The sequence below is a fragment of the Schistocerca gregaria genome, chromosome 4 (genome assembly GCF_023897955.1).
Source record: "Schistocerca gregaria isolate iqSchGreg1 chromosome 4, iqSchGreg1.2, whole genome shotgun sequence".
Lineage (NCBI taxonomy): Eukaryota > Metazoa > Arthropoda > Insecta > Orthoptera > Acrididae > Schistocerca > Schistocerca gregaria.
Window position 1 is genome coordinate 754715488 of NC_064923.1, and position 18832 is coordinate 754734319.

At 36.9% G+C, this 18832-nt stretch overlaps 1 protein-coding gene across 1 annotated transcript in view; it reads right to left on the reverse strand.

Annotated features, from left to right (window-relative positions):
• Window positions 1–18832, reverse strand: part of LOC126267900 (uncharacterized) — a 1063720-nt gene that overhangs the window by 138241 nt on the left and 906647 nt on the right. The window contains exons 35-39 of the mRNA XM_049973211.1: window positions 15307–15494; window positions 6676–6881; window positions 5080–5382; window positions 2984–3147; window positions 272–553 (exon numbers count right to left, since the gene is read on the reverse strand). Coding sequence (XP_049829168.1) covers window positions 272–553; window positions 2984–3147; window positions 5080–5382; window positions 6676–6881; window positions 15307–15494 — 1143 coding nt within the window. The remainder of the gene's footprint in view (window positions 1–271; window positions 554–2983; window positions 3148–5079; window positions 5383–6675; window positions 6882–15306; window positions 15495–18832) is intronic.

Genomic DNA, 18832 nt, shown 5'->3' on the forward strand with positions numbered 1-18832 from the left:
TGGTTCCTCTAATAATACATACACAGAAATTAAATGTAGTCCCTGGAGTCAAACATTACCGATTTAATAACCTGTTGTACTAACTTCAAGTACGCAGTTGAAAGTTTAATTGTTGACAACATTATGTTGAATTCAAAGTGACAGTATCACCCACATCTCATATAGCTACATTGGGTATAATTGACTTCATACACAAGTAAGCAACTATTAATAAACAGAACATTTCACTGACTTATATGTTATACTGAATAGTTCCAATATCACATATTACCTCTGGTTCTGGTTGTCCCACTATCACACAGTCCAGTCTTGCTCGTTTTCCTTCAAATACAATAATGTCTTTCAGGGGCACCTGGATGGATGGCTTAGTTGGTTCCATGTCACTTGCAAGCTCAGAGTCTGATGTTTCAGTTGGTAGTCGTCCTTTCACAGATACATTGCAAGAACTTGATGCCTCACCTGCTATATTCTTGGCCGTCACTACATAAATACCAGCATCTTTTGGAAAAGCTTCTGTTATGACCAGTGTTGCTTTGTTGTTTTCATACTGCACCTACATATAACAAACATACAATAAATTTCTTCTCCTACTGCTCAATTCCATCATGTGCATTATGAAACAGAGCTAATTTTCATAAATGATAAATTGTTCTGATGTACTAGTTGACCTACAATGTAAAGATGTAGCACAAGAATCTGTCTATAGCAAACCAGTGAAGAAATTACGACTTCTCTTACTATATGAGAGGAAAAAATGATTATCTGGTGCAGTACAATCCCTCTTTCCTAATTCTCTAAATCCCATGCCCCTCCCCTGGGCAGATTAATTCCTTTTTGTTAGAAGCAAGAATGGCATGAAGTTATACTAACAGTCATTCTCTATTTGGTATTCAAAAACATAATTTAGATATGTCAGGCACTAATGTGAATGCAGACTTGCTTAGTACATCAATTTACAATTAAAATGCTCATAATATTCTACAAAAGAAACAAAATGAAATCAACTAAGTTAGAGCACCTCATTAGAAAATTGTGTTTTCTTTCTGAATTCATCTCTCTGTGATATCTACATAAGTGTGTCATCTGTATGTTAAGCCACAAGGCCAGTAATTCAGAAATTTTGTAGCCTTACCACATTTCATTTCATATTATACATAAGTATTACTTTCCACACATTCGAAAACCATTAAAACTGGAGAAAATGAAAGATTTTTTGCAATTGATTACATGTAAGCTACACATAAAAATTAAAAATAAATGTAATCAGTGGAAATCTCCATGAAACTCATAATAAATGTATTTTTATCTCATCCTGTTTATGATCACTGAAATGAATGAATGAATGAAATGAAGTAGGTCAGAGTAAATAAGCGATTCATATCTACAATATATTGGTACTCACAGTACCAGTCATAAACAGTGTAAATATTTCTTAATATTTTATTGCATCTGCTTCTTACTATGGTATTTTGAAAGCATTATACCAATAATTTTATTTAAAACTTACACCATGCATTGCCATTTTATTATGAAACCCCATAATGCCTCATCAGCTTGTTTGCAGAAATGAAAGATGTGACAAGTAGGTGGACAATTGTCACCAAAATCCTATGTAATTTCATTTAGTGGTATTATCATAGCATTAAAACACATTTTGCACTGTTTAATGTTAACAGAATGTCCAATCATTGACCATGATTGTTAATTTCTCAACAATTTACTTACTGACTGGTGAAAAACCAGTATTGCCTTTGACTGTAATTAATTGTGCATTTATTTAGTATAGAACATTGTGAAGATGATAGGAGCACTCAAGCGATTTTTTTTCTTTTTAGTCATAAAACAATGGTACACGTGAATGTGATTTTTGTATTTCAAAACCAAAATTACATTTTCATTGGTCCAGACACACATAAAAGTTTGAAAATAAATTTGAGATCAGTATTTGCAAAGAGTGAAGAAGAAAATGACTCATAAACATGGAAGATACTTTCCATACACAGAAATAAAATTAAATTTCAACATATACAAATGTTATTAGTATTATAATATGATCTTCAAACAATAAAATGATGTTTCCCAATGCCAACACTAGAAAACACAAGGGTGTTGTCACTTGCAAATTTCACTGAACACATTTTCAAGTAGTACAAATACTATGCAATATGTTCAAATAATTGTAAGGTTATTTGTGAAGCATAAGGTATAATCAGTTAATGTTCTACTTTCAGCCAGTAATGACAAATTATGCAATATCTTGGTAACAAATTGTGTGAGAATTCAATGCATTCTAACCTACCAAGGATTGTGTGAGGAGTCACCAGAGCAGGAGAAGCAACTGCAGCCAGCTGCCCACCATATTTCACTGCTGGGCTACACTCTGTGCACAGTCCATTTATTTTTAGCCAACTGTTAACTTGTGTTGGAGGGGACTAGTGGGCAGCATTTCTGTTGATTTGAACTGTTTCCAAGTTAAACAAAAACTGCATGGGCGTGGGCATGAGGCATATGGCAGAGTTTTGAAAAGACAGTTTCTTTGTATTTCCCAGATGAAATGGCAGATGGTTTTTCATATGTTCAGCAATTGCAGCATGTGTAAATAAAAGTGTTTAGGAAATATATAAACTTGAATCTGAAATAAGTGTTTTTTTCCAAGTGCTGTTCAGTCAACAGACTTAGAGAAATGCTATTCCATTGAACAGACTACTGTTGTAAATATACCATTGACTATTGATTAAATTCCTTGACAACACCATTTGAGATAAGTGCGTCAAATTACCTGCTGCTGTAATGGGAACAAGTGGATCAGGGTCATTACCAGTTTCTCTCCAGCACTGTGTGTCTATGTCTGTGCTTCCAGATTCTTTAGCTACTGCTATGTGGTTTTCCTATTCCCCACCCATTCCTTTTTAGTAACAAAGAATGTTTTATCAGTTTTTACTTTCACGATTAGCTAATATTGTTTATTAAGAACAAAACTTACTTTTAAGTCCCTAGTTTCTTTTACAGGCTTATTATTATGAGACCAACTAATCTGTGGTGAGGGGAGTCCAGTAACTTCACATTCCAGTTTTATCTTCTGTCCAGCCCTAGCCATAACATTTGTTAATGGCACAATGAAAGCAGGGGTTTCTGTAGGTTCAAGAGCTGTGAACACATCAAAATACATGTAAATGTGCAGTGAATAATAATAACAATAAAAAGCAACAGTTTCAAAGTTCATTGTAATTAACAAATGTCACGTTTATTCATTCTTGCCTGTAAGTTAAGAACAGTAACTAACACTTGAAGATACTGAATAAATTAGTGCAACTACAATACCGAGACAAATTTATTTTCCCCTTGTTCCACAAAATAACTAACATTAAAGATAATTTTTTTGTGACATTCAATTTGTTTGTGATTTATCTGGTTGCAACTGAAAAATCATGATGGTTTTGCCAAATTTTTGCTTTTTTGACTACTCAATTGACAAAATTTATGGCTGACACGTAATTATGTCAGCATATCTTCATATTTTTTTCTTCTCTACAGTACTGGTAGCAACAATCTTTCAAGATTCATAGAAAGTGAATATATGAAAACTGTCCATTAATACAAATGTTGATCTGGAGCATTGTGTGTGTGTGTGTGTGTGTGTGTGTGTGTGTGTGTGTGTGTGTGTGTGTTGGCTCTCTGAAATTTTTTCAGTTGCTCCCACTACATTTCTAGAATTGGTTAGGTAACCCTTTAACTGCTCTGGATGTGTTAACATGCGTGGCTTTGTACCTGTCCCTGTGTGCATTGAATGTGTTTATGCGTGCCACCAGTCCTCCTACTTGGTACTCTGAATGTGTCTACATGCACATAAACACATTCAGAGCACACAAGGACAGGTACAAAGCTGTGTGCGTCAACACGACCAGTGCAGTTAAAGAGTTAAACAAATCCTTCACATGAAATATAACAGTGATTACTATAAAACATTATACATAGAAAGAAAATTATTGCAGCAGTGGTTTGCATTACATCATGGGCACAGTAGTATTTCTACATTTAGAATTAAAACTTGAAATTAATTTCTTTCACCCCTCAATAATTTGGAGCACACAGCCTAATTGCAGCTGAGTATGCATCGTGGAAGTTTATTTCAGGTACCCTATTATTTTAAGTGTAAGTGCTTATTCCTGTGACAATACCCTTTTTAACACTCTTGGTTTCTCTAAGTTCATCATGTCTTTGGCTAAATTTTTACCTGTATCCTATTTGTGCCCCTGACTGAATAGAATTTATTCACTGAATATGAAAACATTGTAGTAGTATTCCCTCAGGCTATTTCTTCTTACAAACACACAGTATTTGTTTACTTTTTTACACATTTCACCCATGAAAGTGTCTTAAAATATAAGAAAAGATAATCTTCAATTAGCCAGTCATTCATAAATAACAATTCATTCCAGCCTGTGTTTCAAAAAAGTATGTTTCTTCCCAGAATACTTTTCACAAGTACTTATTTTCTTTCTGGTTCAGTCTATTGGCTCTCATTCTCTTCATCTTCAGATGAACTCTTTAAATACAATACTGATAGATCAACAGAAGATTTAAAAATAGAATCCGTTCATTTAACATTACAGATTTGAGCTTTACATTTCAACAACCATGAGATATTTGTCAATCTCAGAAATGGCCAAAACATCACAGTCAGTATGTCTAAACATGTCTAGGAATTCTTCATCAGAAGTGTCTGGCCTGAATAAGTTAATACGTTAGAGATGGTAAAAGAGTTAAGGTGCTACAGAGTCTTAAATAGCAGGGACAACATTTTAACGACATCCACAAGTAGCACAGAAATTTGGAGCACACTAATTTTAAGCCTTGCTTATCTATACGAGTTCAAAAAGGAATAGACCTATAACTAGTTCCAGTCTTATCTTAATACCATATGATTACAGTTAAGAAAAAATGTGCATTATTACACAGAAAATTTTCAGTGTAGTGGATGTATTGTATGACCCGCTTTAAACACACAGGAAGACAAGTTTTACAGTTACAATAAATAAATAAAATCATTTCCAAGCAAAATATAGATCTGTTACTTACGTTCCACAGTGAGACGAGCACAGCAGCTATCAGAACCAAGTGGGTTAGTGGCACGGCAACTGTATTCAGCTTGATCTTCTAGAAAAACTTCCTCAAATCGCAGTAATGCTTCTCCATTATTGAATGTTATGACATAATCTGGAGAAGCATCAACACATGTTCCATCCTTGAACCACTGTACAGTTGGCAATGGAACGCCTTCAACATGGCAGCGTAGTTCATGGGAAGATCCTTCACGAGCAGAGCTGTTTTGCAGTGGCTGTGTGAAATGTGGTGGAGACAACTGCTCCTCGGGTTCGGCTTCTGTGGGCACCACAGGGCACATATCTGAAGTTATAATTTGAAGTAAAAACAACAAACCATATGCAACAAAATGGATAAATCCTTTCTTTATAAAATTTATGTAAACAATAAATATGCTACAATTCCTCCATTCGGGGTGAAGGGACACTTCTTTTACAGGTAAAGTGAATGCAAATGCTACTGCAGGCAAACTGAAACAAGTCAATTTCACATGGCATTTATAAACATAAGAGTCCCAGTCCAGAATACAGTTTTAATCTGTCAGGAATTTTCACAGAGGAACATGACTGAAACTGGTGTGTGTATCAACAGAACATCTTCACACAGATGACAGAGTTTGTAGAAACAATATATTTTTGATGTAATGCCACAGATCTTGATAATAGCTGCCTACATAATCCAATAACAGAATGAGTCTAAAAGAAGGAAGAGAGACTGTTGTCATCATGAATACAAGTTAGAGACTGAGGCTACGCTGAATCTAGCCAATGAAATTGTGTTGCAAGATTTTGTCTGAAATTATTGCTGAATCATGGGCAGGCAGTGTAATTTTAGACACCAATAACTGGGTCAGCAGATACAGAAAACTTGTGAAACAGTTCTAACAGCAAAAATCATTTTCTTCTGCCAAAGTTCCAACACAAGGATATCAAACTGCATAATGGAAAAAAATTTTGATACATAATGATGAATCATAATGTAAAGGCAAACTCTGCCAGTTCACTCATTTTGAAAAATATCTACAACAATGAGAAAGATAAATGTGTTATTAGATTAGTTGTAATGAATGAATTATTTTAAGAAATATGCATGAATAATTGGCAGTGGAATACTTTTTTAATTATGAACTCCATTTCACAAGATCAAAGTACACTGCTGCCCCTTAAAATTGCAACAGCTTGAATGTGGCATGCAGCAAACCTTAAATTGGTCTGAAGGGTAGTGCAGGCGACCGTACGCAAATTATTAGCATTTAAGTGCAACTGTGTTCTGGACTGGGACTCTTATGTTCATAGATGCCATGTGAAATCAAATTGTTTCATTTTGCCTACAATAGTAATCTAATCTACATTCTGTATATGAGAAGGATTACACAGCAAGTTTCACATTCAGAAACAATATTTCAATGTTGTCTTACTAATATAGCGTCAGTTCTCAATTACAGCATGTGCTCTGAATTAAAGAGACCACTCACTTCCTGACATTTTGTAATATACAAGGTTTTGATGATCACCACAGTGGTCAGACTGATTTCAAGTTTATGATACATAGTGACTTTTAAATGTTACACACCTTTTACTGACAGTGTTGCACTGGTCTCTGCTGTCCCTGCTGCATTTGTTGCTTTACAAGTGAACTTAGCTGAATCTTCTGTAAATGTTTCTTCTATAGTTAGTGAACAGTTTCCATCTTTAAATGTGGTCTGATAATCTGGGTTATTTTGAATTGATATTCCATCTTTATACCAGATCACTTCTGGCATTGGTGTACCTGTTACACTAACAAAATAATTCCAGATTATGTGTGAACACTTTACATAATGAGATGTTACACACTGTCCAATCATATTAATGTGACCACCTGTCAAAAGCCTGAATAACCACTTTTGCATTGCAGACTGATTCAAAATGTGCAGGAAGAGTGTCAATGAGATTCTGGAATGTACCGAAAGGGCACTGGAGCCACATCAACTCCAGTGCACAAGGTTTCTCGATTACAGCTCCATGGTGTGAACAGCCTGATCGAGGTGGTCCCACAGAACTGGGTTTACATAAAGCAAGTTTTGTAGCAAGGGGAGTACAAAAAACTCATCTTGGCACTCTTCCAACCATGCACATACACTGCGAGCTGCATGACACTTTGTATTGTCCTGCTGACAGATGCCACCATGCCGAGAAAAAACAAACTGCACGTAGGGTTGGATGTGGTCCGCAAGAATAGTATGATTAGATCATCCAGCAAATGCCACAAAAATGTTCTCTGACCAAATGCTTCCTCCTGTTGCAGCGTGTTTGCTGTAAGAGGTTTCGCGCCGTACACGCCAACAGCCATCTGTCCAATGGAGCATAAAAGTGATTCATCAGAAACAACCAGCTGTCGCCACACAGTGGATTTCCAATTATGATGTTGGCTTGCAAATTCAGGTCTTTGCCCCCCCCCCCCCCTGACAAACAGCAGTCAGTAAGGGTGCCTGAAACAGGCATGTGCTGTGAGGTCCATACGCAGCAGCATTCACTGAACAGACACTGAGGAGACATATTTGAAAGTCCCATGGTTCATCTGGGCAATCAGTTGCATGTCTATTTGTTGATAGACATCTTCACAGCTGTTGTTCACCCCTGTCATCTATGGCCCATGGTGCGTCACAGCTTTCTCGGCACCAGTTTTGGATAGTGCCATTTTGCTATGCACATTATACTTTAAGCATGGCAGCAAGCAAACAGTTTACATACATAGCCATTTCAGAAATGCTCCCACCCTTGGCTCAAAAGCCAATAATCATTCCCTTTTGAACATCAGAAAAATCACTCCATTTCCACATTACAACAATGACTGCAATGTTTTCTGCATCCCCCCCCCCCCCCCCCCCAAAAAAACACATTTTATATATACCCTACACTGTCAGTGCTGCCATCTGCTATCTGTGAGTGGTTGTTGCAATTGATGTAGATCACAGGTGGTGGTCACATTAGTAAGACTAGACCATGGATATATTAAAATTAACTCTTACCTTTTTCCAGTATTTAATAATGCATATCCGGTATTTGTGACTATTATGCAAACATCAAAGAAACATATAGCATGAAATAAAGAGTGCACAACTAAAGAAGTTTTACATAAAAAAACATATCAAAATAATCTCAGTAACTTCAGGCTTATCTCTGATTACCTCCAGAGATTAGGAAATCAAAACACTTCATAAAAATTTAAAAGTGAAGCAGTTGTTTATGAATTATTATTGGCGTAACAGTGTTTGTGTTGTTTAGTATTTGACTTAAAATATTTCTGTCTTGTCTAGGCTGTATTCTCACATCAAAGACCCAACTTACTATTAGCAGAAATTCCCATAGTTAGCACTATCAAATATCACAAAATTCAACAAAATATGCGTTCTACTGTTGCTCTTTCAATAAATTATAATTTTATAGCAATACAGTGGCATTATATATATATTTCACACTTCTTCACAGCCTACAACTGTGGTAGTCACATATTTTCTCATTTTGAACTACTAATATGATAATAAAATACAAAAAAGACAACTGAAAAAGAGGACCTCAAAGCTTTTGCTTTTGCTGATGACCACAGCATATGGGAAGAGGTGGAATGGAAGGCTAGAGGAGACTGCATTACTTGAGTAAAAAAATTAAGAATTCAAGTTGACTGTGAATAAGGCTAAGGCAGTTTCAAATGAAGATGATTGTGACACTTGTACCTTATAACATCACACTGGAAGGAGAAAGGTTGAAAGTGTGAAAAGTTTAAATTATCTGGGGAGTATCATATCTAGTGACGGAAGTGCCAAACTAGAAGTTTTAGACAGAGTAGCAAAAGGATCCAGCTTCTTCCACCAAGTACAAAACATCTAAGAGATAAAGAGATCACGCATAAAACCTGTCTCCCATCAATCATGACGTACAGTATGGAGACCTGTGTCATAAGTAAGAGACAAAGAGTGAAATGCAAGAATGTAAAATAAAAAACCAGGAGACACAGAGACAGGAACCAATATCTAGGAAGACCCACAGGTGACCTTAACCATGGAGGAAAGAATGAGTGCTGTGAGATTGAAGTGCTTAGGTCATGTGAAGTGAGTGCACCAAACTCAACTCCACATTGGTGCTTGGAGCTGGAGGTAACAGGATACAGATCAAGCGGGTGGCCTAAGACGAGATGGGCACAACAGAAGAGATTAATGAGAGCTGAATGAATTACCTAAAATCACCCTATCAGTTACATAAAGGTAAACTTGCTCACAGTACCTCTTAAGCCACAAACTTTTAAGTTTCTGTGATTTTCACAGATAAACATCTTGGACAGATCACAAAAACCTCAACAGATGAAATCACCTTGTACTTCTCACATTTTAATAAGAGGGTCAGTCTAACATCTTAATTATCACCTTCAAAAAATGAAGTTACATGTTTAATTTTTTGTTTGTTTGTAGGTACATGTCTGCAGCCCTGGTCTACAGTGAAATCCCTGTGACACAGTACCATAGCATACCACCCGAAAAACCAAACAAAATGGCACAGCCTATTGATAAAGTGCAGTACCCCCCGGGAATTCATTTTGTTGCATTTCATGTGGAACACTGCTGCGACAACATATGCTGAGATGGTAGAAGTGAATGACAACAATGCACTATCATATGATCCAGTGGTTAGGTGGAACAGAAGCTTCCAGTGTGGTTAAATAATGACAAAGTTGCAGACCATCTCTCTTTGAAGAACTGGGGATTGCAAGATATCTGAAGGCTTTGCTGCTCTAAGACCAGAACATGACAAGTGAAAATAAGCCCTGGATCAGTTTCAAGTTCTTGCAGGACATTTTGAACACAGTAAATGTTGTCACCCGTTGAGTTCTGCAACTGCTAACAACCATTCTAAAATTCAGTTGAATCGAGGCAGTGAGGCAGTAATGGAAATGTTGCAGCTATGTCAGGCCAATTCAGGTGACTTCTTTAGCAACAAAATAACCATGGACAAGTGTTGGGCATATAGTCATGGTCCTTACAAAAAGGAGCAAAGCTAACAGTGGAATCAAGTGTATCCATCTGTGGGCAAGGTGATGCTGAGTATTTTTTGGGATTGCTACGGTTTGGTGGTAACGGATTATATTCGCGAGGAGCAAGCTGTCAAAGAAACAAACTATCAAAATCTTATGATGAGGTTATAGGAAACTATCAAGCTGTAGCATTACAGAAAGCTGTCTGATCGAGTGTCTTTGCTCCACAACCAGATCCTAGCTCATTCTGCACAGAACAGTCATACTTGCTCCTTGTATGGGTTGTCAAAGTTTGCCACACTCCCTATATTTTCCTGATATGGCAACCCGTGCCTTTATCTTTCCTTGGATGAAGAAACCATAGTGTGGCATGTATTCCCAGAATAACAGCCTGGTGGTCTTAGAGAGAGAACATTTCCTGAACAGCCAAAATCAGACTTCTACAACCAATGTCTCCTTCAAGTCATCCATCACTGGAAAAAATGTGTCATTGAAGTTTAAATACAAGAGAAGGCCTTACAAAATCCCCAGGTTTCACGGTTACAGCTTGATTTTTCAAGCTGGTAATTCAAACTTCATTACTGTTAGTATATGATCAGTGAAATGGTAGATAGCATGTTCAGTGCAGAGATGCTTCTGAGATCTAAATTGTGACTGGGTCACAATGTTAAATGTACAGACATAGTAAACCATCCATAAAAACATTACCAGTTCAAAAAACTTTAAAAGGAAGCTAATATTGACATAGGTCAATAGTTATTAACATCTGCTGAACCTTTCTTAGAGAATGGTCTAATGAAGTTCTATTTTACTCTGTCTGAAAAGATATTTTGTGCAAGTGATGCATTACATATATGACTCAGTACAGTAGCTATATTAGCGTATGACACAAAAACAATGAGTGTAACATTATAGATCTACTAAAAAAGCTGGATTTTCCTTCAGATCACATGGAGGTGGGGGCAGGGTTAAAACACACACACACACACACACACACACAGAGAGAGAGAGAGAAGGGGAGAGAAAGATAGAGAGAACTGTAAGTTATAGAACAAGATGTTCAGTGCAGTTAAGGTATATGTTCATATTACTGCATGTATTGCACTTATGCATTAATCATTTAAAATGTTCTGAATCAAATGCACACCTATTAAGACACTTTACAAAAAACATATTCTCGCTTTCATGTTGCACACAGAAGCATTATCAAGTTATCAATGTACAGGAAAACTTGATCAAAGTGGAACATCTAAGGTCTGGAAATCTGCTCAAACAGAACAAGTATATCAGTCCTGACACACTCAGTACACTTTTATATGCTAATTTTTTGTAAAAAGTGCAATGTGCCTAATGCAGAAATAGAATGTAAAATTTATGACTTAATTAATAGCTCATTGTATAATGCAGAAAAGAGCTTGTACAGTACTGTATTACAGTATACGTTAGTTATTCACGCCTCTAAAAGAACGCTGAATTTTACACAGTGACTGTACAACTCTGACAATGCCATTAAGTGGTGCAAAACCAAGAAAAGTGGTTCAGCACAGTGCGGTGCTCGGGTGTGGAGATAAAGTGGTACCGCTGTCTGCAACAGTGAACAAGTTACGTGCAGTGTAGGTGCATCAAAGGAAATGGTTCATTCGTGAGTACACTATTTGTCAGAGTTTCTCATTTTCCATTATTATTGATGCACATGGGTGCACATTTGGACATTCTTCCATACCTTCCAATACACTGCTGCAATGTGTGAAATGAAAGAGGTGGATGTTGTTCCATTAAACAACAGTTTTTACCAGTCAAGGTCAAGCATTCCAAAGAAGTGCACTGCCTGCATTATTTTCTGCCAGTTTTAGTTAACTAGTAGCACTTTAAGGGACAAGATGACTCTTAACAAAAACTAAGTGTCATTAACACTTAATGAAAAGAATAAAGTAATCAAGGTGAGTGAGAAAGATAAACTTCCTGTGTGTGAAATAGTGTTGCATTTCAAATGTGCTAAAACAAAAATTTACTATACTTTAAGAACAAGGGTAAGACACAGGATGAATGGATGAATGGGGACTGGCGGATGAAAAGAAAGGTGAAGAGATTGACAAGATAGTGTGAGGGCAAATACTTACCTTTTTCTGCACCCCTGTTCTGGAGTTAGGTTCTGAAAGTCACTACAGAGCTTGGAAATACACAGTTTAAGGCACCCACAAAATGGCCAGAGAGTTTCAAAACTGGGCACAACATTTTGTGTCATGAAGTGTGTGGGGAACTTAAAGATGTGCAGGAAAGTGTAGCGACAGCATGGAAGACAATGCTGTACCATTTACTCAAGAATTATGACCCGAAATACAAGTTTAATGCCAATGTAATGTGACTTTTTTTTCATGCACTGCCTTTTATATCTCTAACAACTCAAGCGAAAAGTGCGCCTGTGGAAAAATCTCCAAGGAAAGACTCATTGTACTGCTGTGAGGAAACGTTACGTGAAATGGAGGAGCCACTGGTGGTTTGCAAAGATGGCAAAACCACATTGTTACAAAAACATAGACATTATTAAGCTTTCATTCACATGGCAGAACAATAAAAACGTGTGGATAGTGAGTGGTCTTATGGAAGTAGGGCCAGGCACGTCAAAATGAAAAAAGAAAATCACCAGCTTCTCTTTTTCCTAGACAATGCAACCTGCCACCCAAAACTCAAGTTATCAGGTGTGAAACTGGCTTGGCCCAGTGTGCGATTTGTGTGTTTACCAGTGGGGGGGGGGGGGGGGGATTTCTTAGGGGGTTAGTATAATTATATACGTTACTAGCTTGGACCGTGGCATTACCCATGGTTAAACAGTTATTTACAAATAGATGTTAATGCCGAAACTCACTATTCACGTGTATGCACTATCAGAAAAGCCATCCCTTGTTATATCTTTAAAAGTACATTATAGGTAAAGCTTATTTACAAAATCATCTACATACAGGTATACGAGGGGAATTCAAAAAGTAAAGGCGCATTTGTGAAAAGCTATACTTATTCTGATGACAAAAAACTGAAACATGCGTTATTTTTCTACGTAACCTCCCTGGACTTCAATGCAGTGTTCCCAAGGTTTTACGAGTTTTTTTTAAATTTCATCATAAAATACGTTTATCGGTTGCATGCAATGACGTCTTCATCACTTTCAAATCTTCTTCCCTGTAGTGCTTCCGTTAAGGGTCCAAACATGTGAAAATCACTTGGAGCCAGGTCTGGACTGTATGGTGAATGTTTCAGCACCTCAAATCTCAACTCCTTTATTGCGTCGGCTGTCCATTTGGCAGAATGTGGGCTAGCGTTATCTTGCTGCAGGATGACATCTCTTCACAGTTTTCCACGACGTTTGGATTTGATTGCAGGTTTTAGTTTCGTACGCAACACATCACATTCACCATACAATACAGACCTGGCTCTAAAGCCTCACTTATGCTGGGGCGACATCTTGCAACATTGTGGCATGCTATGGAAATGTGGTGTGCGTCGTCTTGTCATTTAGTTCTAAATGTTTTGAAATGCTTAACTACTACATAACACTTTTTCAAAATTAATAAGCAAACATATTAACAGTAAACTTTCAGTGTTCGGGTCCACAAATTTAAATTATATGTAAAGTTTTACTCCAGTGCGTGGGAAATAAACATCCCAGGTTGGGATGCATAAAGTAAAACCAGAGGGGATGGTCTGATGCAGAGGGGGGGGAAATCCCCCCCCATCCCCCCCTACAAATCGCACACTGCTTGGTCCCCACCATGTTCAATGAGCCTCACACAACCCAGGAAATGCATTCAAGTCTCACTATAGGCGATTATTGATGCAGTCTTTTATACTTAGTTTCAACAGGTTGAAAGTGCATTTGCTCTTGCATGATCAGTTTCTATACTGGATGCAGTCAATAGGGTTGGTTTGGCAGTGAAGCAGTGAAGGAAATAAAGCTTGAAACCGTTAACAAGTGCTTCAACAAAGCAGATTTGGAGAAAAAAAAAAAAAAAAAAAATATTGTGGAGCACCTATTGCTGAACTAATTAAAATGCATAACATTTTATGTACTGCAGATGACTATGTTCGAAGTTACAACTTTCTGCCAACTCACTCCACTTTTACTTCAGCAATAGATTTAATAGAAATCTGCAACAGTGGAGATGACAGGAAGAAACAAAGGAAGAAGAAGAGGAGCAAAATTATGTTCCTAGAAAAATTAGTACAACTAAAGGAGCTATGGCATTCATAAACAATGTTACAAGATTTGCAGCATGCACAAATTCTATCAAGCTGTATAGAGCAAAACATTGTATAGAAAAAACAGTTTTGCACACGAAATTCAAACAGGATACCCTTCTTGATATGTGGTAAAAAAAACTGAAACACAACACAAGTAGACACAGGAATAATATGTATGTACTTACAACAATAAACAAATTTAAAGCTGGAGTAACAATACAGAAATGCCTTATTATTTAAAGTTATTGTAACAGTCTAGTGATTTATTGCATAATATACAATAAGTGAACAGCTATTCTGTAGTAGTGAAGGTATGTCAATATGTGCAGAATTACAAATTTATACTATTGTGCATGATACCTGGCAAATGTAGCCTAGTGACTTTTGTGTAATCTGGAAACTTGTACAATTGTAAAATTATTTAAGTACCATGTGATCCAATTTTGAGCAAGTTTTACAGTATTACATTAGTACAAAATACCCTGCACTGTCTCACTACACAGTGGCTACTGCAATGTACATGTATAAGTAGCAACAGTGAAATTATTCATTTAATTTAAAGACATTGTATGTGTTTTGAATATTCTCCAATAAAATTAAGGTTTCATTGACTTATGATGTAGCATGACAGCAAAGATAATGAAAAAATATTTTTCCATGTACTCATATTTTTTCTTGAATGTTATCAGATATTTATTGCATCCAGTGATTCACATTTTTAAGGAAACTGTTCAATGATACATAGGTAACTCAGTCAAGACACACTTACGAATATGGTAGGTCCCTTACCACATGCAGCAGATATCTTTTTTATGGCAGTTTTTTAACTCAGTGAATGAAAAATTATTGTAAGATCTCTGAATTTAATTTTACATAATTCGTGTGGCCAGTATAGCATGCTTGTATTGGCTCAGTAATAAAAATGCAATCCAATTTAATGTAATTGAGTAAGGTTATTACCAACAACGAAATGTAAACTTTTCACCCTCTTGTATTACAGCATCATTCAAAGGCACAGAAAACACAGGACCAACATTTTTGGGTGGTGCAGTAACAATTTTTGCCTTTTTGAGTGGTGGACTTGGTGACTTCTGTGGTCTCTCCAGTTGTTTTGTCTCTGGCATAGCAACCTGCATCTCGACATCAACCTGTATACAAACAAATGATGACTCATTACTACGACACAATAGAATCTTGGCACTTACAATGACCATGAATAAATATAGTTACTTACTCACAGGCATAGTATGTAACAGAAAATAACTACACTCGAAGTTCATCCCATCTGTCTATCTAAGACTGTAATAAACAATGTAAAATTACTGCAAAAATGTGTCGCATGTTAAATGAAACACGTTCATTTCACGATAATTTTAAAATTATTCACATAAATGACACATCAAATTCATCTTAAAACATACTGAAAAATCAACAAGTGTGTGACAGAATGTGCACACTATAAATACTGATATCTGCAGGGGAACTGAGGGAAGGAGAAAGAATATGGGATTCATTGATGAAAACAGATATGTTGTCAGCTCAGAAGTGCAGAGCATAGTCAAATAAATATGGAAGTATATTTTTTGAATACATGGGTTATATATGAAACAGAATGTTACTGGAGAACTTTAATAGAACAAGCTCACCTTTTCTCTTTGGAGGGGGGGACTGTTCTGTACTTCAGTGACTATGGTTAGTTTATTGTTTATTTTATACACATTACAGTATGATTCCATTATATGGGCCAAGATGAGACTATTATTACAAACAAGAAAATTCACTGATTTCTGACAAAAATGGAGTAATAACTACGTATGTTTCTTTCGAAGGATTCGGCATTTACATTATAATGTGAACCCGCCTGCAAATGAACTAGCCAGAAAACACCTGTCTGAACAGAGATCATTATCAGCTCATACAGAGATAAGAAACTACACATAAATTGCAGCTAGGCATCATAGAATGTCATCTCTTCCACATCAAGTTCATTAAATATGACATCGTTAAAATAAGTATTGCAAAGTTTGAAAAAATACTGTTCTCAAAATAATAATGTATGTTTCTGAGACAAAAGCAGTAATGAAACCACTGACATTTAAGAACAACATTGTAGGATTTGTTAATAAGAAAGAAGTAGAAATGGAGAACTCATGAATATGTTCATCGCAATACCTGAAACCACATGGTGGCATCAGGCATATAAAAGGAACATAATCCAACCAGTTAAAACATCATCCATATTCCTCATATATTAAAACTAGACAGAAAGCTATTTATTGGTGGGAAACAGCAGAAATGAACAAACAGAGAGCACAAAAAGAAAAAGGCAGGTTACAAATTATTTCAAGTGGCTCAGCAACCTAATGTAAGGCTTTCAACTGGACACCACCCTGGAACAGAGCAAGCCAGAAACAACAACCTACCTGTTCTTGCACAGCTCCTGATATTACTATAATTTTTTTTTATTAGACGACCTAGTTGTATGAATAACACACATAAAGCTATTACACAATTTAACTATTTTCTTATTCAAGCAGAGATTCTCGAAGTTTTATTGTTCACAGTGTAATTTCCTGATAACTGATGCATACAGCCAAACTGCCATATATAAAGGTTAAGTAAGTGTGCAATCTTTCGGAGCCAGTGGCTCATTCTTCTGGCAGAAAGGTTTGAAGGAGAAGGAAGAGGAATGAAGGACAAGGGCTGGTGAGGCTTAGAAAATAGGGAGAGTTTGGATAGGTCACCCAGAACCCCCCGTCAGGGGAGACATACTGGACAGGATGAGAAGGAGAGACTGATTGTTGGGGACTGCAGTGGAAGAGATTTGAAAATCTGAGAGCTTAAAGGTGGAAGATATGGTAATAGGCAAGACAGAGATTATTGGCACATCATGAAACAGTTAATATGAGCAGATAGCTAAGTGCATTGTATGTGGCAGAGGTGAAGGGTGTCGAAAAATAGACAGGTCAGAAAATAAAAGATACAAAAAACTAAAAGGGAGTGAAGAAAACAATAGTTACTGAGAAGCAATGCTGAGACTGAAGAAATTAATGTAAATTAAGAACAGGTGGGTGTTGAGAACCAAGAACATGTTGTACTTCCACTTCCCACCTGTGAATTCCTAAGGAATTGGTGTCTGGGGGAAGAATCCAGATGGCATGTGTGATGATACAGCCACAGAGGTCGTTACTGTGATCTAGTAGAGCACACATGATAGGTATTGTGTGATGCCAGTATACAGCTCTGCCTATATCCTTTCATCCTAACTGATAACTTGGTGGTAGTCATACCAATGTAAAAGGCCAAACAGAGTTTACATAACAGCTGGTACATGATATGTGATGTTTCCCTATGTTAGTATGTGTCTTGCCAGTTACAAGTATAGTATATAAGTATAGTATATGTGGTGGTAAGAGAATTCATATTGTAAGTTTTACACTGGGAGCAGTCATAGGTGTAGGAGCCATAGGGCAAGGAAATGGTGCAGAAGGAGCATAGGGTCTGACCAGGATATTGTGGATAGTGGGGGTGGAGGGCAGTAGACAATAAAAAGCTATTCTAGGCATGGTGCGCAAAATGTTGGCTAGAATGGATCTCACTTCAGGGCATGATTTTTGGAAGTAATAGAATTCTTGAAATATCGGATTCAAGACAAGGATAATACTGAGTGACAAGAGCTGTACTCAGTTATTTATTGTAGGAGGATTGGATGTGATGGCCAAGGAAATCTGCTTTTGAACTAGGCTGGTGGGATAATTACTTCTAGTGAATTTTGAGGTGAGAATGGTGCTGTTTGCTGTAAAGAGTCTGCATCTGAACAAACACCTTTGCTTCAAATGCCAGGGCTCTATGGGAGGGAACATTTGACATAGAACAGATGGCAACTGTCAAAATGTGAGTACTGTTGTTTGTTAGTAGTTTAGTGTGAACAAAAGCTTGTAGCTGACCCTCATTGTGGATGATGTCAAAATCAAGGAAAGTAGCATGATATCTGGAATATCCATGTGAAATTTGATTTTGATCATTTATCTAGAGATTGCAAAAAGTTTAGCATGTCAGTCTCACCATGAGTCCATGTGGTAAAAATGTCACTAATGTATCTAAACCAAGCCATGGGAAAGCTTATGGATCCCAGAAAAACCCTCTCCATGAAATATGATATGGTCGGCATAGGAAGGAGCCATCCTGTTTCCCATGACCGTGCCCCTGATCTGCTTGTATGTCTACCCCTCAAAGATAAAATAGTTGTTGGTAAGAGTAAAGTTGAACAGGAAAAACGTAATAAGTTTGAAATCAGGAGGGCACTGGTTGAGATAAAGTTCAGCAGCAGACAGACCATATACATGAGGGACATTGATATAGAGGCAGGTGGCATCAATTGTGTCAAACGAAGTGTGCGGGCATAGATTTCAGATGATCTACAAAATTGTTGGTGTCTTTGAGAGAGGAGTGACATCTTTGTACTGTACACTGAGGTGACAAAAGT